At 43.3% G+C, this 16,130-nt stretch overlaps 1 protein-coding gene across 6 annotated transcripts; it reads left to right on the forward strand.

Annotated features, from left to right (window-relative positions):
- The first annotated feature begins 3,787 nt into the window (after window positions 1-3,787).
- LOC125519429 (endo-1,3;1,4-beta-D-glucanase-like) lies at window positions 3,788-12,842 on the forward strand. 6 transcript variants are annotated; one of them, XM_087534514.1, is made up of 7 exons: window positions 3,788-4,108; window positions 4,245-4,266; window positions 5,050-5,173; window positions 5,398-5,488; window positions 5,596-5,685; window positions 5,769-5,872; window positions 8,774-9,058. In XM_087534514.1, exons 1-7 carry the CDS (start codon window positions 3,886-3,888, stop codon window positions 8,972-8,974), a joined length of 855 nt encoding a protein of 284 aa, XP_087390640.1. In that variant the 5' UTR covers window positions 3,788-3,885; the 3' UTR covers window positions 8,975-9,058. The 6 variants fall into 6 exon arrangements, with proteins under 6 accessions (XP_087390640.1, XP_087390643.1, XP_087390644.1 ...); XM_087534517.1 differs by lacking the exon at window positions 8,774-9,058 and adding an exon at window positions 11,111-11,256 and having other exon boundaries at window positions 3,795-4,108; XM_087534518.1 differs by lacking the exon at window positions 8,774-9,058 and adding an exon at window positions 9,104-10,006 and having other exon boundaries at window positions 3,795-4,108.
- Window positions 12,843-16,130: the final 3,288 nt, after the last annotated feature.

Consider the following 16,130-nt stretch of genomic DNA (forward strand, 5'->3'; position numbering starts at 1 on the left):
GCCATAGCCGCGCACGGAGCCACAAAGGAGGAACGCCCCGACGCCGCCATCACCCCGCCCCCCATCACCACCACCACCATCACCTTTGAACTTTGCTCAGCGACAGTCCAGCGGCAACGGGGAGATTGATGGCGGCGGCCACCCACCCCTAATTGAACTAGTGTGTCACCATTGCGACCAGCGAAGAATCGCGCCACCATCCCCATCCCTGGGGCCACACGACTTAGCTGTCGGTAGCGTCTGGAGGCGGCGGGGAGGAAGAGCGATGATAGGCGAGAGGTGCGTCTGAGGAGAGATCGTGTGATTAGTCTGGGTGGCGGCGACACTACATCGCGAGTGCGGCTAGGTCACTAAGGTCGTGAGAGGCTAGGTTTGTCCTACTATTGGTTGTGTGTACGATACCAATCCTAAGAGCATCTACAGTCGGACTTGGAAAATCAGGCCCTCTATACGCCCATGGACGTGCCCGGGAACACTCGTGGACGGAGCCAGACAACCCCTCATATGTCGAAGCCACACACCTCAAATTCGGACTCTCAAATTCATGCAAACGATGCACACCAATCATACAAGTCAATGTCGCACGTAAATAACAAAGGTTGGCAGCGGGATACTCTCAAATACATAGTTCAAACATAAAATTTATATTAGCTGCATAACTCAAATATTAGCTCTTTGGTTTTCATTGTTTGGCCACTAATGCCCTTCCAACTAACCATCGATATCCATTATTTTGCGTATGAAATAATCACCAAAAAACATGCCCGGACAATGTGTCGAACACATAGAGGGCAAGGTGCAATTCGAGAATTGCCGAACGTACCGCGGTAGCATCTGGGCCGGTGACAATGTCTGCAGTGGCAAGCACGACTAGGAGGAATATTGTGCCGGTGCTAGCAATGCTAAGGCTGGGAATGGCTGCGGAGCTCGGAGACAGTCGGCGTGGAGGACGGAGAAGGGAGGAGAGGAGCCAGTGAAATCGGGTAGCTAGGTTGGGGGAGGGGGGATTTGGTGCTATTTTAGTTGGCGTCGGATTGTCGGGTCCGACGAGGCACGTGCTAGGGCCACCTTATATCTACCTCAAATATGGGCTAGAGATGAGGGTGCCGGTCAGCCTAGAGTTTGAGGCTGGTTTGAGGCGTCCGCGTGGGTTGCTTTTTTTCTGGACCAGGCCGTCCGTCCGGATGTTTGAGTGGGGTTTGAGACGCCCGGCTATAGATGCTCTAACATGTGCCCTACAACTGTCCTCTCTCCCCAGTCCCAAAGTGGGTAGGTTCTAATTGTAATCAAACTTGTACACGTGTAGGCGAAAGCTCTCTTTTGTCGGAGGAAGGCTGGTTCGACACATGTGTTAGACGTATTATTGCCTTTGCTGAGCCTAAATAGCTTGGTTGTAAGTTATATGCACCTAATTGGTTCACATATCAGCAGAGGTGGAACCATCGTTATACCGTTGGGTGTAGTTGAACCCACCGAAAGCTGTTGGTTAGGTTTTTTCTTTTTTGAGGGATAGCTGTTTTTTTTAGATGAGGGATAGCTGTTTTTTTTTAGATGAGGGATAGCTGTTCGTTAGGTACGTATAAGTAGGTCTTATCAGGCCTGAACCCAGTAAATCATTAGGCTGATCCCATCAAATAGATAATGCAACGCGGGTCTCTCTCATTAAAAAATTTAGCAACTAATGTTTATAATGTATAGGTGCTTCATCTGTTGGTGCTACACTTCCCTCATTTAATGTTTTAGCAACTAAATTATTTCATGCATTGGTAGGTTTCATTCATTTAATTACTTTTGCCTAAGTTCATGTGCTTGGCATTGGTTATTTTTGGGGTCACCAAACTCATCTCTCTCCTCTTTATTACCTTGTCACATTAGATTTTTTGCCTACATGACAGCCTTAGCACTTGTACAAGGTGGAGCATTGGGGAGGGCCTGAATGCTGAAGTGTACTCGTACATTTCCCGCGCAGCCGCCGCCACGCCATCGGTTCCCAAATTCACTACTACATCCGTCCTGGTTTATTAGTCACTTTGTAATTTGTGCCAAATTTGGCCAAAGATTTAACTGGCAAAATATTAGTGCATATCAAAAAACATTATATCGTTGTATTCATATTTGAACATACTTTCCAATGATATAATTTTGGATGACATGCATAAACATTTTGTTAGTTAAATTGATAGTTAAAATTTGACACAGATTATAATGGAAACCAATAAATCAGGACGGAGGTAGTAGCATCTCTTCTCTTCTCTCTGTTGTTCGCCCATGCCTTCGTCATCGGACCCTGGACCAAGTACACAACAGCGGCATGGATTCGATTGATATAGACTTGGAACGATGTTCTCTGGAGAGAAATCAATCACCACATCCAGACTATGGTGCAGGCAAGTCGAGGTCTCCACTAGACATAGACAAAGTGTGTCAAATGTCATTGTAAGTAGTTTCTAACAAGAATGATTCGTCGGTTCTGGTGGGGTGCAGAGAAAGGGAAGCAAAAAACACATTGGGTCAGTTGGGAGAGTATGCTGAGACCCAAGGGAAGAGGTGGCATGGGATTCAAAGATTTGAGATTGTTTAACCAAGCAATGCTATTGCTGCAAGCGTGGAGGCTTATTGAGTTCCCGGACAGCCTATGCGCACATGTTTTGCGGGCTAAGTACTATCCATCCGGTTCCATCACAGATACAGTATTTACGGGGAACAAATCGACAACATGGCTTGCCATTGGGCATGGTCTCGAGCTAGTGAAGCAAGGATATATTTGGCAAGTGGGCAATGGAGGAAACATTCGTATATGGCGTGATCCCTGGATTCCAAGGGGCGCACCGTTTAAACCAATCACGCCAAAACGCCGTTGCAGATTAAAATGGGTTCTGATCTCATGACAGTGGAGTGACAACCAAGTCTGGAGAACCTTTAGATTCCCACGTTGATAGGAGTCCACAATTTGAGTGACAACCAAGTCTGGAGAACCTTTAGATTCCCATGTTAAGGCGGAGTCCGCAGCCAATTATGTCGCCCAGCCTACTCGCCTTCCTAGCGGGCATGACTTGTTTTGTTGAGCCTTCGCCGTCATGACTCAATTAAGCTAGATGATGCCCCACGTATTGCTGCAGGAACCTTGATAAAAGAAATGTGTAAATAGTCGCTGCAAGATCATCCAAAATGTATGGGAAACACATTAAGCTTAAAAACAATATAAATATGAAGCATATAAATATAAAAATAAAAATAAGGTTAAAAGAATGTGGTGTCTAACAAAATGGGGAGAGTAAACTACATAGGTATCCTGCAACCCCACAACACATTTACAATACAAAATTTAATGTAAAAAATAATCTATGACTAACATGCATGAATCGATGACGTGGCATTGCATACATGGAGTAATGCAAAAAAATGTAATTTATGATCTGCATGCATGACATGTTTATATGGCATGGTTGCACGGCTTGCTTCACTGCTTATAATCGTCGCTAGGTAGTTTGCGGATCTGAATGTAATTTTTATCATTTTTGATATTCGTTGTATTGTCATGATTAAAAAAGTATAAATCAGAAATTCTCTCGAAAAAAATAGTGGATTGTAACAAATTAGTACTAATAGAAGATGCGAGAACAGAACGATGGTGACCCTTCGCCGTCCTCGGCTGTCGCTTATGAGCCGTGGGGTCAAACAGAAAGGAGGAAGATGATGCGCTCAAGCAGAGAACAGTACACGCACCAAAAGATAAGAAAAGACTAGGAAAGAAAGGAAGCAACGTGGCAACTTCCACGCCACTTCCCTGCAAGGAAAACATTCCATGCCACCTACCGCTAGCTGCAAATCAGTGAAGTCCAGTAGTCCACCTACCGCACAACAAACTGAGTGTGCTAGAGAGCCATGGCTATGGAGGTTCTGTACCCGTTCTTCCTCTGCCTCGCCGTGCTCACCGGCAGAGCAGTCTCCGCCCCACCACACTCGCAGTGCCACGACAACCCGCCGGACATGACGGCCGCCAGGGTCGAGGCGGGAAAGGTCGTCCATGACTTTGCTGGCTACACGGCTTACGTTACCGGCGCCATCCACTCCGACCGGGCCGTCGTCCTGGCCTCCGACGTCTACGGTTAGTTCTTTTGTTTAAATTGTACATGGGACATGTTGGTTCACTGCATATTGTGCAATTTTTTTGCATATCTGGCTTGTTTTCCTTTTGTGTGAAGAACTGCATGAACATGGCTATTCCATTTTCATTTCTTCAGGATTCGAAGCGCCGTTGCTGAGGTTCGACAATCCATTGCCGATCATTTTAAGTATTTCTGTTCCATCAAAAAGACCTAAAATTATGCGTTAAGTTTCGTGTTTATGCATGGTTTAGTTTCAAATAAAAGAAAAGTAAATTTATGCCTACATAATTCAACGCAAAAATGGATGTTCTGGATGTATAGTGTACATGTCGTGGGGTTCAGCAACAACTTTCCCTTTCTTCCTCTTATATATAAAAGCAAAGCAAGATACTTCCTTCGGATGTGATATAAGTCAGGCACGGGTTTTATGTGTTTGATTTCATTACCGAAAAATGGATTGTATGGCTTCGAAGGTATTTTCTAGATTTGTCATCAACAAAAGTTTCTAAATATGTATTTTTTGTATTATGTATATGTTTTCCAGTTAAATTGACTACCTAAATTCCTGTGTCAGACTAATATTATCGTCCTCCGAAGGAAGTAGTAGCACTGCTGTTTAAGTTAAATAGTATGTACAAAGTTACATGAGCATGCATAGAGTGTCGTGCCGGTCAATAACTTCTTTATCCCAATATCTATACATCTATAAGTAGAAATCGTGTAAAGCGTTGCTATACACAGGACAAATTTACGGCCGACGCTTGCAGGATCATACATGGAGGCCAGCAGCGGGCCTATAGGGAGGAGGTTATTCGTTTTTTTGGCTGATGCTAGTGCTGTTGGGCACGAACTATTTTTGGCGGATCGTGCCCAAACTGACGTATATGAATCAATTTCAAATCATGTATGGTTGTGATTAATGTTTAACATGACAAGGAAGGAAGATAGCAGACAAAATTGGTGAAGCTGGATACTATGTCGTGGTCCCTGATTTCTTTAATGGGCAACCTTTAACGGGGGCACCAGGTGAAAACCTCACACAATGGCTCAGTGAGCACTCTCCGGTAATATATTCCAATAATAACATTCCCTTGACTTTTATTAAACATTTACATTACTTTTCTCGACTATTAGTCTAATACACCTTGTAGTATACTATCATCAAAGTGGTAAGTTCCAAAAGAAACCGGTATATTTTGTTGAAGTTCTGTAGTGGTTCGGGCGGAAATAGATTTACTGTCAAGATAATTTTGCAAGTGTTATCTTATTTACTTGGTTTATCTAACAGGTAAAAGCTGCTCAAGATGCTAAACCAATATTTGCAACCTTGAGAAAAGAGCGAAAATTTAGTCTTGGAGTTGGAGGATACTGTTGGGGTGGTCAGTGAAATCAGTATACATTATTGAAAGAAATCATAATATAGTCAACTTTAATCCTTTCATCCTAGACTTAATCCAATAATCCTTTTGTTATGTTGCACTAACAGGAAAGTTCGCAGTGGAGGTAGCGAAAATGAATGAGGTGAAGGCAGTTGTCATCTCCCATCCTTACTCAGTCATTGTCGGTGATATGAGAGGTGCACTTTTATTTTTACTTATGAGGTTGTTAGTTTTAGTGTGACTCCCTTATATTCATATTTGAAGTTTCTCTGGAACTCAGAGGTCAAGTGTCCCATTGAAATCCTTGGAGGCGAATATGACCAAGCTACACCACAAAAGTTCATATATCAGTTTTTGAATGCCCTTCGCAAAAGAAGTGACAAGGTGAGTTAATTTTGATTTTGTTGACTCTTGATGCCATTAACATAGTTATGCTCGCATTGTTATTCCAAAGTTTGAAATATAGTTTTTTGAAGGACAAGATCCATTTTTTGAATATCGTAGTGTGTATAATTGCTACGCATCTCACATGTTAACGTTACCAAAATGAAGAAATATAAAGATTTTTATTGAATAAGGCCTCATATTTCCTGACAAGGTTGTAGGTGGATTATCTTGAAGTGCGCAATTACACCCTATTTCCTCTGATGTCAAATTTACTATTTTATGAAGTATTTTTAATAAAATTATCACATTCTGCAATATTTTTTTATAAAAAAACATTGTTACTTTGTATCGTGAGAAAGTTTAAGGCGGTAACATTTCTTCGACAAGTAAATGAGAACGGAGGTACAACCGTGGATGTGTAATTCTGCACTTTGTTTACTGGATTTGGTAGGTTTATAAAAAAAGGTAGGCTTGTGAAAATGGTGTTAGACCGACCAAAGATTTCAATACACCATCTCATAAGTGAATTGACATGACTAGTCAGAAGGTCTTTTAACCCAAGTGCTACGTGGCCTCATGTCATATTGCTTTGTTATAGATACCTTACTTCGGGAAGATCTTTCCAGGAGTTTGCCATGGCTTTGCTTGTAGATACAATGTCACCAACCCATTCGAAGTCGAAACCGATGAACAAGCTCTTGCCCTAATGGTTGGATGGTTCGAGAAACATCTGAAATGACAAATGCTAATCATAAAGGTCAGATTGATCTGACCTATTTAGTTTCATATCCATGTAAAAGTTTCCAACACAATATTTATGTAATTGCATATTCATAAACGTAATGTACATGAAGACGTGGATATTGGAAGTACAACACCTGTGATGAATGATGACTTTTGGGAAAGTCAGCATCCAAATTATCCACTCTTCACCCCGCTACAACAAATTCCTCAGTCCCCTGCACCAACAGTTCAAATGGGCTCTGAAGAAACTCATCCCACCTCGTCTGTGCGTGAAGACATTCCAGCCACTAGTGCTGAAGAAACTGCTGCTGCTGATCATGTGACAACACAGACTGCACATGAAGAGGAATCAGAAATTCCTCAGACTGATGAACCTGAGATCGCGATTCCTAAGGTCGTGATGCAACTCACTGACACTCCTCTGCCAAAGCCAAATGATTCGTTCTCAAGGAAGCAAAAATTCAAGGCTGAAGACTTCTTTGGCGAGCATGTATTCTTCACAGATTACAACCTCTATGACTCTGCTCGCATAAGGAAGAGGCGTTTTTGGACTGCTAGTCAAGCAAATTTCTATTCCTCAGTGCTGTTTAACAAAGACAAAGTCTTCGATCATGCACATATTCCTCACGTGGACATGGAGTCTCTGCCGTGCTTCGAGCCAGTCCTCAGTGTTCTTCACGATGCTGGGCTGCTAAACTTCTGCACTGACATCTGTGATTGGAATGAATAACTCATTCTTCAGTTCTATGCAACGCTGCAGATCACAGGAGATTCTGAAGATGTGAACTCATGGGTACTGGACTGGATGAAAGAAAATACTCATTACAAGGCACCAGCTTCTGAATTGCTTCGTGCCCTACCACTCAGTCCTCCCCTTGAAGGTGCACGTTGTGTCTATAGTGAACATGAGCTTACAAATCACTACATGCAAGTTTTGATGAAGCCTTTGAAGCCAGGGCAGGCCCCTCGAACCAATTTCCTCGTCAAGGAATTGTTGTGTGTGCCTCGGACTGTCTATCGCATTCTGTCGAAGACAATGAGTCCTATCAAAGGCCACGACTCAAATGATGAAGAAGTCGTTGGCATCATGAAGAATCTTCTTTTCAACATCATTCATGGTGTTCCCGTCAACTTTCATGATTTCTTCATGAGGACTCTGGCCAATATTACTATGTCACCATTTGAGCTGAAGCCTTATGCGCCGTGGATTATGAGATTCATCAGGACAAGGTCTTCACTCAACTACAAAGCTGACACTCTGAACCACTGCAGCTACTTGCCTCCAATTGAAGTCCTCAAACGGACATTTTCCTCAGCTGATGACAAAGGCAAGGCAGCTGCTGTGATAGATGAAGGCATTCGTCTATTGGATGGTCAATTTCGCAAGGCTGTATCCTATTCCATCAATGATGACTCTGCCACTCATGACTCTGCCGCCAACAACACCAAGCAAAATCCTCAAGCCACAACACCCAGGGTGATGACTGATCGTGAGTTACTCCTCAGTCTTCATCAGAAGATTGATCGCAATCATAAATGGGTCAAGCGTCAGTTTGGTTCAATTCTTCACAACATGACCTTCACACACAATACAGTGAAGAAAAACCACTACTACCTCCATGAAACCTTCAACCGTACCTGGGTTGTTCTCTCTCATGTCTACAGCGCTGAAGATCTGAAGAAAATGAGTCTCAAGGAAGAATTTGACTGGTCTGCACCTCCTCCGAAGAAATACAAGAAGGTCAAGGTTCCTTCTTTGGTGGCCAGCTCCTATTCTTCATCGCGTGACACTGATGAACATGAAGACTTGGACGACACAGCGGCAGGCCCTACTACAACAATCGACCCTGACAACGCTGGCGCTCCTTCATCAACTTGATTATCTTCAGGGGCGTTAGTCCTCAGTTTTGATCCTTCTGGTCATTCGATGACAAAGGGGGAGAAATTTGGGTTAGTCTTCAAGCGGGTCTACTATATGGGCGTTTTTTTGCTAAGTTACAACTCTCGTTCTTCTGAAACTTTTATTGGATCGAGTTGTAAACTTAAACCCGATGGTGGTCTGATACTTCTGCTACGTTATTCTGCATGCTTATTCCTTGTTAATATTATCGCACGCATGCTGAAATTCGTCAGTCACCATATTTCATCATGCAGTTCAAATTCTTCATATTATATATCAAATGCGTGTATGAATTACAAGATATAGGGGGAGATCTCCATGATTCAACTCTTCAAGTGTGCATTGCTTCAAAAGCAAATTCCTCACTATGCACATCTTCAGGGGGAGTTCTTCTATATCTTGCAATCAAATTCCTCAATATCAGTATTTACACTTCATATGATTATCCCCATTGAAAACTTAACCTGTGTTGTCATCAATCACCAAAAAGGGGGGGATTGTAAGTGCATCTAGTGCCTCTTAGTGATTTTGGTGTATTAAAGACTTATAGGTTAAGGATCTAATGTGTTTATTAGTGTACACAGGTCTATAAGTCTATGAGGAGTTTGATATTTACAGAGAAAGTCGACCCCTAAAAATGAAGTTCTTTGACTAAAGACTTTGGTATTCTGAAGACTTTATGAAGACTTTAAAAGTGAAGAAATTGGTGTGACCTTGAAGACTTGTTATTCATTCGAGGAACATGAAGCGTGAAGACTTTTGTTTTCGTAGTTTCATTTTCTCTTTCTTGAGTCATAGGAAACACCGTACTGTTAAAGAGGGTCGAGGAAATACTAAGGAAAAATTTCCATGTGATGCTCAACTCAAAATCCTACACCTACCAATCCCTTCGAGTGAAGCCATTGGAAATCTCATACAGTTCAGTCAATTTCATCAGTGACAGAGACGAAGTTCTTCTGGTCTCTGAGGAATTTGTTCTGACTAAGGAGTTAGGAATTCGCCAGTGCGGATTGCCTACACAGTGAGGAACATGATAGCCCTGAGGATTTTGAACCTCAAATTTCCGACCGTTGTTGTGCTGCGCGCCAGCTGTCCCAAAATATCTTATCCACCTAATGGTCATATCATTGAAGGGCATTTATGTCTTATCATGTCGGGCTGTTCCCTAGGCTATAAATAGCCGCCCCCTACAACCACTAGCTGGTTGGTTGCTCTGAGAGAAACTGACACTTGTCAATTGAGAGCATCCCATCCTCTGAGGACTTTGAGCGAAAATCATCGAGTGAGGAAAACCCAAACCCAAACACCTACAAACCCAAAGTGATTGAGCATCACTGAAGAGATTGATCCTGCGTGGATCCGACGCTTGTTACCTTTGAAGACTGTGCTTCTTCCAGACGGTTAGGCGTCATGGTCTAGAGCATCCAAGAGGAATTGTGGATCGCCGAGTGACCGAGTTTGTGAAGGTTCGGAAGTCACCTGAAGACTTACCACGAGTGATTGGGCGAGGTCTGTGTGACCTTAACTCAAGTAGAATACGGTGAGGACTGTGTGTCCGAGACTGTGTGTCCTCAGGTTTAAATACCTAGCCGCTCCAACCAGATGTACAACTGAGACAGCAGTTGGAACTGATCTACCAAATCATTGTCTTCACCAAGCCAACTGGTTCTATTTCCTCAACTCTTTTGTTTCCTTATCATTGTGTTGTTTGCTTGTCATATCTATGTTTCAAGACTTTGACTGAAGACTTTCTCAATTTCCTCAGTTCAATTTCTTCAGTCTGTTTGTCTTCATCTAGTGTTATCCTGTGACTACGTTTTCTGTACTCTGTGCTTGTCTTCATTACAAGAAATTTCCGCTGCAAGTAGTTCTTCGCTAAGAAATTTCCCCACTAGCAAATTCCTCAATGAAGAATTCATAAAAATCGCCCATTCACCCCCCTCTAGTCGATATAACGCACTTTCAGTGGTGTGCTTCAAAAGGCTGATCCAACAATCCCAGGTCGCATGATCAAACGGCTGGGGACCTGGCTGATAACTGTATTACAGGGCACTAGAATGTAAAATACATACTGTTTGAGTTTCCAAGCCATGACCTATTCGTTGATGGCCCAACTCGGATCGTCCAACATAGATAACAACCCAGAACAATCCACCATAGTCCATCACACCCTCGCAATGGTACGCATCTTATTTCCACCCAGCAAGCCATCATTCAGCATCGATTGGCGCATCTCCATCAATGATGCCCGGCCATCATCATCACCATCACGATGGCCAGGTCATCATCACGGCAATCACCACCAGACGGCCACCACCACCAGCACCAGGGGCTGCCGGAGTTCCCGGACCCGTTCACTCAAGTGCCAACGACGGTGGAGGCGCTGCTTCTGGAGCCCATGCTAGACAGCTCCGACGACCCCGTGGCCTCCCTGTGCACAGTACGTAGGGGCGGACAGAATCTCCACACACGTGCAGGCCATCTTACTACGATCAGACCCTGACCGTGATGGGCTCATTAATTATATGTTGACATTGAAGGATTAACTAATTCAGATTTTTGAATACTTAATTGTTTTGTGTCTTGTGCAGCTCGTGGGCTGGTTCACCCTGATCGTGATAGTCATCGTCGTCCTCATATTCGCGTGATCAATGGGTCGGTCGACCGGAGTGTGCGTACGTGCAGATTATATTATACTCATTCTACCCGTTTTTATGACATCATGGGTACCGGACTTAAACAGGTGGACGTGAATGGTTCTTGACGTAGAGTAATTGTGACCATTCTTACAGCGAGCACATGGACAAGGCATAAAACCATCCGCCCGCTTGTTTACCTCAGCCGCAAGCAGAAAAGTATGCACGCCCTCAACGAACTGGGGAGAGCATCGGTCATCGTACATCCATTGCCGGCTCATCTTCATTACACAACACCGAATAGACCAAATTAATACAAGTTCATATATAAAGTTCATACAACACTTAAATGCAACAAACAAATAACTCTCTAGCTAAAGCATTTAAATGCAACAACAAATACGATCAAGATCGCAACTAAGGTAACAATGGATCCAACAGCATAATGATACCAAGCCTCACTATCGATGGCATATTTTCTAATCTTTCTAATCTTCAAGCGCATTTTCTCCATCTTAATCTTGTGATCATCGACGACATCGGCAACATGCAACTCCAATTCCATCTTCTCCCCCTCAATTCTTTTCAATTTTTCTTTCAAGTACTCATTTTCTCTTTCAACTAAATTTAACCTCTCGACAATAGGGTCGGTTGGGATTTCCGGTTCACATACCTCCTAGAAAAAAAATTCTATGTGAACTTGATGGGCATAATTTGTCATAAACACGAAATGCAACTAGTTTTAAAAGAGAATATATATACCACATCCAAATCATAACAAGGACGAGGGCCGACGGGGATGGATATCAAAACCATGGCACTATATGTATAACAAACAACGTACGGGTAAGATAATTATACGAGTAACTATATATCCAAATCACACAAACATCAATTTTTATATAAAATTTCATGAACAAGAGGCTCACCACAAGGTGGTGCCGGCGACGGGATGGTGCGGGCGACCGACGGTGGTTACGACGGAGATTTAGAAGGCACTAAGTAAACCACACCTAGATATGCAAACTAAGTGTTATTTTTGACCTCATATTGCATATAAATCAAATACTAGCACATATATATATATCCTCCCAAATTACTAAACTCACAAATTAATCACTATATAAAGCATTGCAAGAGCTAGTCTAGCAATGAGAAATGAAAGGACAAAGTTGCTAACCTTTATGATCATTTGAATGGATGGGGGCCTTCAAATCTTGACAAATTTTGGGCAAAATGTGTGATGAGCTCGAGAGGAAGAGGGGAAGAACAGAGAGGATAGGGGAAAGGGGAAGAACAAAGCGAGCTCGGGTGGACGAAGGGTTTATGTAGGACGACCTTTAGTACCGGTTCGTGTCAAGGATCGGTACTAAAGGGGCTGGAGGGGCCCCAGTCTGACAACATCCTGCCACCACTCTCATTAGTACCGGTTTGTGGCACGAACCGGTGCTAAAGGTTTGTCATGAACCGGTACTAATGAAAGCGACCCGGCTAGCCGTTGGAACCGGCACTAATGTATACATTAGTGCCGGCTCAAATACAAACCGGCACTAATGTGCTTCACGTTTAATCATTTTTCTACTAGTGTAACATTGAGAAAAATAGATAAATAGATGCACTTCGTTCTGCCTTAAATCCTAATCCATAGCATGCTTGAAAACAGAGATCTTGAAGCAATGTATTTTGAAGCTTACTTGAGTCCAGTACAGATTCCGGATGGGGAAGACTTGGGAGAATGGAGACGAGTTGAGATGTGAGGTGCCGCCGGCGCCGAGTCTGGAGATGCGCTGAAACTAGTCTCGCGATTTGGCAACTGCAAGATGACGGCGAGAGGAAAAAGCCCAGCAACAAGGTTTATCTATCCATCGAGTAGGCCTTCTGATGGGCTGCAGATCGAGTCTTACCAGGCCGGGCCCTCACGTATCCCTGATGTATTCATGCGTGTCCCAGCCGCACTCTGATTTTTTTGCTTTATTTTAATTCGAAAAAAATGTGATACGAAGGGATACGTGTATCCCACGCGTATCCGGGCGTATCCCCGTCCTGGTGCAGTATCCTGCACCGATACGGCACATCTGTGACGTATCCCTGCAACATAGGCTACGGCCTCAACCAACCATTGCTCCAATTCAGGAAATCAAGAAAAGGCTCGGGCTCCAAAAACGGCATCCACGGGATAGCTTTGTAGGCGAAAGATACATTGTTCTAGTTGATACATTCATCCTTTTAAGTTGAACCACAGATCTGCTAAATCTCAATCGGCTAAAATTTAACAAAGTCTCAGTCAAGTGCATGATCATCGGATGTAGATACATCTAGATTCAGGCCCTGCCCTGGGTGTTATATATTGTCATGTGATTTTGGCATGTGCCAGACCAGTAACGGGCCTTTCTTCAGTGTTTTTGTTAGTGTGCAGATGAGACGGGGATGGCCGAAGAAATGGTCAAATCGGTCTTTTTAATTCTTTTTATTATTATTAAGAAAAAGTATAACGCAGCTAGCTAGGAGCCTCCACATCGATTTGACGTTCTCAACAGTCGGATTGCATCAATGTACACTCCAGATCTACATATCCAGCCACACAGCTCGCATCTGGAAGAGTTGTCTGCCACGCTGCCTGAGGCAGCCGCCTCCTCCCCATCTTTGTTCTACAGGAAGATAGTTGGTTCCAGCCAGGAAAAAACATATGCTCTGGCAAGATGTCGTGGTGACAGAGAGGGCTATGACTGCAAGAGATGTCTCACTCGGGCCTTCCAGGATGCCCGATTTGTGTGCACATTTAGGAAGAGTGTTTCCATCTACTATGACGTGTGCAGTCTTGGGTTTGCTGAGAAGAACATCATATTTTCATTATGGAGATTTGCAAACAGCCTTTAGGATGGATGGTCCCTAGGTCCCTGCATAGTGCAAAGCATTCGACAAGGTTGGTAGTAATCTGCCCGCTAATGTGACCTATCCTTCAGGAATTTGTGTTGGGCTTGGGGGGGGGGGGGGCAATAGTCCCCTCGGCTATATACGGTTATCGGTTGGAACAATATCGATTCTTCAAGGCTTCGAACAGGTGAGTTAAGCATGAGATGCAGAATTGATTACTTCTTTTACATCATAATTTTCCTTGGGTTGCATGTCAACTACATGCAGGATACTGTACAATCATCTCACTGCTGCTTTGGTGATGGTTTCTGGTACAATTTTCTTCCTAATTCTTAATAATCCAACAAGTGATGTGTTGTGTCTCACCCTGGACACCCTGTGCATGTTCTGTTTCGGACTGCCTGTGTTAAGTTTCGTCCTGCAAATTTTACCTATTACATAGATATGCAGAATTGAACAATCTATGCATCTCAACAGAAGAATTAATTTTCCACTTTCTGAAAATAGGCGAAGCACAACAAATTAGCGGACAAAAAGTTGGATCGGAGTGAAGTGATTGTACTACATAAAGCCTGATATAAATGATTTAGTTTGTGGGCTAAAACGTCACTGTGATAAGATTGCATTATAGTACATGGACAGATTGGTTGATGAGGTTACTAAGATCAAGAAGCTACTTAGCATATCCACAATGTTTAACGAGTGATTTAATTTCTTAGACAAACTGCCACTACAATTCAACAATCCTAAATGGTTGTCGCAATTCTTGGGCAGGTATCCCTTCAAAGTGCACTTGCCAAGGAAAGAGCATTCAGGTTTTCCAACTAAGAACTAACCATTTTATTTAGAAGTACCAACTATGACTCCATTATGCACCACATGTGCTTTTAATTATACCTTGTCATCGTGTAAAGTAACTTACATGTTGGGAAATAACCCTTGGTTCCTTGTTGTATCTGCACCCTATATGGACACAAATTATAAATAATAATAATAATAATAATAAGAGTCAAAATAATTAAGAAATTTTTTAGAGTAAATTTGACTTTCTTCTTGTACTAGTATATGCACTAGTATATAAATTCTCACGAATAAAAAACCAACATTAACTTCAGGGCAAAAAATATATTTGTTATTAAAGAACACTGTTCACACTATTTTGGCCGAAGTTTGTTTTTTAAAGAAGTTAAAGGGGATTTTTTTCTTTTTGTGGAATTTTTTCCACAAGTAGAATGAAAGGTCAAGTTTATTTCAAAAACATTTTCAGAATTTTTTATCTTTTATTTAAGAGAGAAGTATGTTCTTGGTTCCTCAAGTTCACAAAAGTATACATTTAGTCCCTCGAGATTATTTTTTCGGTGATGTTTCATCCCTCAAGTACCAAAACCGGTTAAATTTCGTCCAAAACCATATCGGAGTGGTGAACCGGCTACATGGAGGCAATTTTGTTTTTCTTTACTTGCCACATAGCACGAGCAATTTAGTCAAGCACACTCACTGTTGCGCTGCTCGAGCCCATGCTCCTGTCGTCGTCTGGTCAACCACGTAGGGAGCTTGTCAGTGAGCAAAAAGAGGGAAGTTCCACAACGGAGACGAGATGCAATGGTGTAGGGGCAAATGGATTTGAGGTCCTGGGATGAGGACCTCGTCCACGAGGGAGAGACAGAGATGGTCAGAGCTCAGATCCGAGGAAGGTGATTCCCGATGTAGCAGAGAGGAAGCTAGGTCATCGATGCTGGAGCTCGTCGGGGTGTAGCTCACCGAAGCCTGCTGCACCAAAGAACACACGAAGGGAGCAATGGAAGGGTGGTGGCGCATGAGCCGAATCCCGTTATGGGAGGTGGGCGCGAATCGAATGGAGGGGAACTGCGGCTCGCCCTCACCCTCATCTCGTGGTTGAGCTTGCTGTCAGCAGGGATTGGGGGGTGTCGCATGGGAGATGCGGGCGACGCGCGGGGGATCGAGGGTGAGAGGGAAGGATGTGCGCATCCCCACCTTACGGCTGTTGGTGCGGCGGATCTGGCCAGTACATCCTGGATATCGGGTTCTGTGGAGAAGGAACGACACAACGGCAGCGGAAGAGCGGGGCAGAGCACCCAGT

Source organism: Triticum urartu, chromosome 7A (genome assembly GCF_056163025.1).
Source record: "Triticum urartu cultivar PI428250 chromosome 7A, HENAU_Tu73, whole genome shotgun sequence".
In the NCBI taxonomy this organism is placed as follows: domain Eukaryota; kingdom Viridiplantae; phylum Streptophyta; class Magnoliopsida; order Poales; family Poaceae; genus Triticum; species Triticum urartu.

What these genes read in the sequence shown, in the direction of transcription:
- LOC125519429 (XM_087534514.1), top strand. Translation starts at nt 3,886, where the DNA reads ATGGCTATGGAGGTTCTGTACCCGTTCTTCCTCTGCCTCGCCGTGCTC. An exon ending in CCTGGCCTCCGACGTCTACG is followed by an intron (nt 4,109 to 4,244) that starts GTTAGTTCTTTT and finishes TCATTTCTTCAG; the next exon opens with GATTCGAAGCGCCGTTGCTG. An exon ending in GGCTCAGTGAGCACTCTCCG is followed by an intron (nt 5,174 to 5,397) that starts GTAATATATTCC and finishes TTTATCTAACAG; the next exon opens with GTAAAAGCTGCTCAAGATGC.